Raw genomic sequence first — 4,485 nt, forward strand, 5'->3', positions numbered from 1 at the left:
CCAATGTTCCTTCAGATTGGTTTGTGGTCAAATTGTGTCATGTGTTGTTTCCTCAACTAGTCACTGGCAAAATGAATATAATGACCATGGGTGGCCTTAGGCCAGTAGCTCTCACTTCTGTTATACCTGAAAGCACCTTTTTTATAATAGATACTTTGTGTTGCCTTTTTGCCATCCCAAAATGAAATTCATAGAAAGTATAATATACCTACATACACGAATTTTTCAAAAAATCAGTATGTTGCTCTAAGTGAAATACTAAGGAGAAATAAAAGGAAAGTAATGTGTAACAAAATATTATAGTATGTATCTCAGTACGTAAGTGAAGAATTTTGACCTGAATAAAAATATGTACTCATTGTATTTTTTCCAGCTGCAAGCCTTCCAACCATTTTTCATTTTTCTGAATCTTCCCTATTCTGTTATAAGAGGTGAAGAATTTGCTTTGGAAATAACCATATTCAATTATTTGAAAGATGCCGCTGAGGTAATATATTCAAGGTCTTGTTGATCATTTACTCTATAGGAGAAAATGGAGATCACATGCAGGGATTGGGTTGTGTAGTGTCTGAGCATCTGGCCTTCTAAGCATTTTATACATTTCTGGGAGATTGAAAATAGACATATTTTCATCAATGATTTCCTCTGCTAATTACTGTCTAAGGATATCCTTAGTGTGTCTGAGCATTCTTTCCTTAATTTAGCCATGTATCTTTTTTATTGTCTCTGAGGCATGCCTTTCTCTTTCTTGCCTTCCTGCATTTTCCTGTGGGCTTCACACATTTAGTTGTGTTGCCATTTCTCACTGCCATTCTGTGTCTGCTGCAGTTGACAAGAAGTTATTCCCTTCACCATCTGGCTTGAAACTAAGTTGCCTTTCCTGAAGCATCTCACCCATTCTGTAATGATTCTGTAGGCCCCATGTTTACATGTACATTAAATTTTCCAGGGTTTACTTTTCTTTTTTTTTTAGAGACAGGCTCTGGCTCTGTCGCCCAGGCTAGAGTGCAATGGCATGGTCATGGCTCTCTGCAGCCTCAAATTCCTGGGCTCAAGTGATCCTCCTGCCTCAGCCTCCTGAGTAGTAAGGACTATAGGTGTGTGCCACCATGCCTGGCTATTTTTAAAAACTTTTTTTGTGGAGATGGAGTCTCGCTATGTTGCCCAGCCTGGTCTTGAACTCTTGGCCTCAAGGGATCCTCCCACCTTGGCCTCCCAAAGTGCTAGGATTATAGGCGTGAGCCACCACTTCCAGCCAGATTTACCTTTTGAGTTATATACCTTGTGTCTCCTTGGCTAGTCATTTCCCTGGCAGGCACGATACAATTCCCACTGTATTGTGCCCACAGTAGATTGATTCTTTTTCCCCCAGAATAAGTATGGATTTGTATTATAATTAACTTTATACCTCTTTAAAGTACTCTATCTATAGAGCAAATTGTTTTTTTTATTTTTTAACTTTACTTTTTAATCTAGTCATCATGGTACAGTGTAACAAGCAAAAGAGTCAGAAGGCCCAGATTCAATGTCCAGTCTACCACTTACCAGCAAATAACTTATTATAATTGTAGTTTTCTCATTGGTGAAATGGGAATCATAATTATCTCTACAAAAAATATTTTGAGAAGCAGATGAGAAAATAAATGGGAAAACAATTCATAAAATGTAAGGCCTAGAGAAATGCTATTCTTGATGAGGCTGGCAACTTTGGGATAATTTACAAAAGTTTACAACCAAGATATGCTTCAGGACTAATGTCTGAGTCATGCTTTCCTTGGAATAATTTTTTCAGAGACTCTCAGTGAATGTACTAATATTTTATGCTGTTTGTCCCATATTTTTATAATGGGACCAGTGTGTCCTAGGATGACAGAGTTAAATGAGGGTGGTGGCGATACCGGGATACGAAATAGTGTTTCTGTGCACATCCTTACCACTTAATGGCTTCAGATAATGAGAGAATTTCATGTTAGTGGGAGCACTAGAAATGGAGCTAAAGAAGGCCCTTTCCCCCACCCCTTGAGGTAGAGGGAGAAAGCATAGAAAAGAAATGCTTTCTTTCTAGGGAGTCTTGAGCCTCACAGATTTAGCAGCACTTAGGGTGGTGATAAAACAACACTTTACTGGAGAGAATTTATTATATAAAACCTTTGATATTTTTTTCTTCTAGGTTAAAGTGATCATTGAGAAAAGTGACAAATTTGATATTCTAATGACTTCGAATGAAATAAATGCCACGGGACACCAGCAAACCATTCTGGTTCCCAGTGAGGATGGGGCAACTGTTCTTTTCCCCATCAAGCCAACACATCTGGGAGAAATCCCTATCATAGTCTCAGCTGTTTCACCCACTGCTTCTGATGCTATCACCCAGAGGATTTTAGTAAAGGTACATATTTGAAGTCTTAAATAAGTGAAATGGAAATACGTATTTGGAAGGAAACAGAAGTGTTTTCTCTTGGTTAAATTTATTGACAAATCTAGTAGGTTGTCTCCTCCACCCTCCTTTCAGTGCCTAATTGTTTTCTTATCTGTATGTAAACATATATTACATATGTGTTTTAGAAATAATTGCCAATTTCCTCTTTAATCAGAAGCATGACTATAAAGACTATGAAATCTCTTTTATAGTCATTTACATCTACAAACTGTGTTACATTGGATCCTATTAAATCATGGTCAAGGTGATATGTGTATTTGGAATGCTGGAATTTCACAGTGCAGGTAGAAGAGATTTTGTAGATATTTTTTCAGAGGAGACATTCTGTACAAAAAGATAACTCAGCACAGTGGGTAAGCACTTGTGTTCTGGGGTGAGACGGCGCTGGGCTTGAATCCCAGATCTGCCAAGTATGACTTTGGTAAAGGTATTTAATTCCTGTCTTTGGATAATAATAGGAACTGCCTTGGCGGGTTTTTCTCATTACATTTTCACCTTTTCCTTTGTTATTTTCATGGTCATTCCATGATGTGTTTTGTCTAATTTAACTAGAAAGTAAACATTAATAGATTTGAAGAATCAAGAAATGGTAGGTACTTAAATATGTCATCAGATTTAATTTAGTTCCATGGAAACAGTGCCAATTAAGTTCGGATCCTGTTGAAAAGCACATTTCAGTTAATGCAGGGTACTGTATTTAGTGAGAAAATCTGAAAGTAGAAAAAAAGGAATCAAAGTTATGGCAATTTGTGGTAACACAAACTGAAAGGAAAAACTCATTCTGTGAAATAAATGTTTACATTGTTTAAATAAAATACCTAATTTAAGGAAAAAAAAAGAAGAAATGGTAGGTACTTACCTGGGCATACACAAACCATAGGTATAATAGGTCGGATGTTTGTCTTCATGTGTACACACAGTTCTCTGTAAATAGATGAGTAGAGACCATGTTCTTTGTGTTCCTTTTTTTCAACAGGCTGAAGGAATAGAAAAATCGTATTCACAATCCATCTTATTAGACTTAACTGACAAGCTACAAAGTACCCTGAAAACTTTGAGTTTCTCATTTCCTCCTGACACAGTGACTGGTAGTGAAAGAGTTCAGATCACCGCAATTGGTAAGGTTAGATTATGTTACCATCTGTTGGTTTATCTGTGTATGATAGTATATATTGTTCAGTTATTTGTAGATGTAATTTCTTATTTGGTCCTAATGAGAAGAGATTGCAAGAATTTTTAGTTGGTCCCAACTACTGATTACAATACAAAAGCTAGCAAATTACATATCCTCCACCAGTTCTTCTCAGTCTTTAAAGTACATGTGAATCACCTGGGGATCTTGTTTAAAAGCAAATTGTGATTTAGTAGGTGTGGGGCAGGGCCTTGGATTCTGCATTTCTAACAAGTTCCCAGGTGACGGTGATGCTCATTGTAGACCACACTTTGAGTAGCAAGGCCTCACTACCCTGTGGCTGGAGGGAGAGGTTATTTTGAGAACAAAGTTTCTGGATTCTGTGGCTTTTTACCACTGGTGAATATCAGAAACTTCTAAGGAAATTTGTAAAAACACAAGTATCTGGGCTCTATCTAAACCTACTAAGTCAGAATTTCTTGGGCTATGGCTAAGTTTCACCAGTGATTCTGATAACCAAAAGTTGAGAACTACTGCCTCTGCCTAGAGCAGTTCTCTGCAGGATACGAGTAACCTTTACGGTAGGAAGCTACTCACTGACTTTAGTCACTTCCATAACTTAAAAGTGCTTTTAAAAAAATTGACAATTTTTAATTGTATGAATTTATGGAGTACAATGTGATGTTTGATTTATGAATACAATGTGGAATACATAAATCAAACTGGTTAACATATCTATCACCTTAAATACTTAACATTTTTTTGTGATGAGAGTGTTTGAAATTTACTCTTAGCAAATTTGAAATGTACAATACTCTTATTACTAACTATATTCACCGTGCCAAAAGTACTTTTGAATTAAATATAGCTTGTACACAAATAGTGTATTAGTCAGGGTTCTTCAGAGAAACAG

The 4,485-nt window shown here is 36.7% G+C and overlaps 1 protein-coding gene across 1 annotated transcript in view; it reads left to right on the top strand.

Annotated features, from left to right (window-relative positions):
• The window catches only part of CD109 (CD109 molecule), a 141,801-nt gene that overhangs the window by 93,626 nt on the left and 43,690 nt on the right, over positions 1–4,485 (top strand). Inside the window, exons 18-21 of the mRNA XM_012646038.1 lie at positions 16–19; positions 374–487; positions 2,171–2,389; positions 3,417–3,558. Coding sequence (XP_012501492.1) covers positions 16–19; positions 374–487; positions 2,171–2,389; positions 3,417–3,558 — 479 coding nt within the window. The remainder of the gene's footprint in view (positions 1–15; positions 20–373; positions 488–2,170; positions 2,390–3,416; positions 3,559–4,485) is intronic.

The sequence above is a fragment of the Propithecus coquereli genome, unplaced genomic scaffold (assembly GCF_000956105.1).
Source record: "Propithecus coquereli isolate 6110/MARCELLA unplaced genomic scaffold, Pcoq_1.0 Scaffold24, whole genome shotgun sequence".
NCBI lineage: Eukaryota > Metazoa > Chordata > Mammalia > Primates > Indriidae > Propithecus > Propithecus coquereli.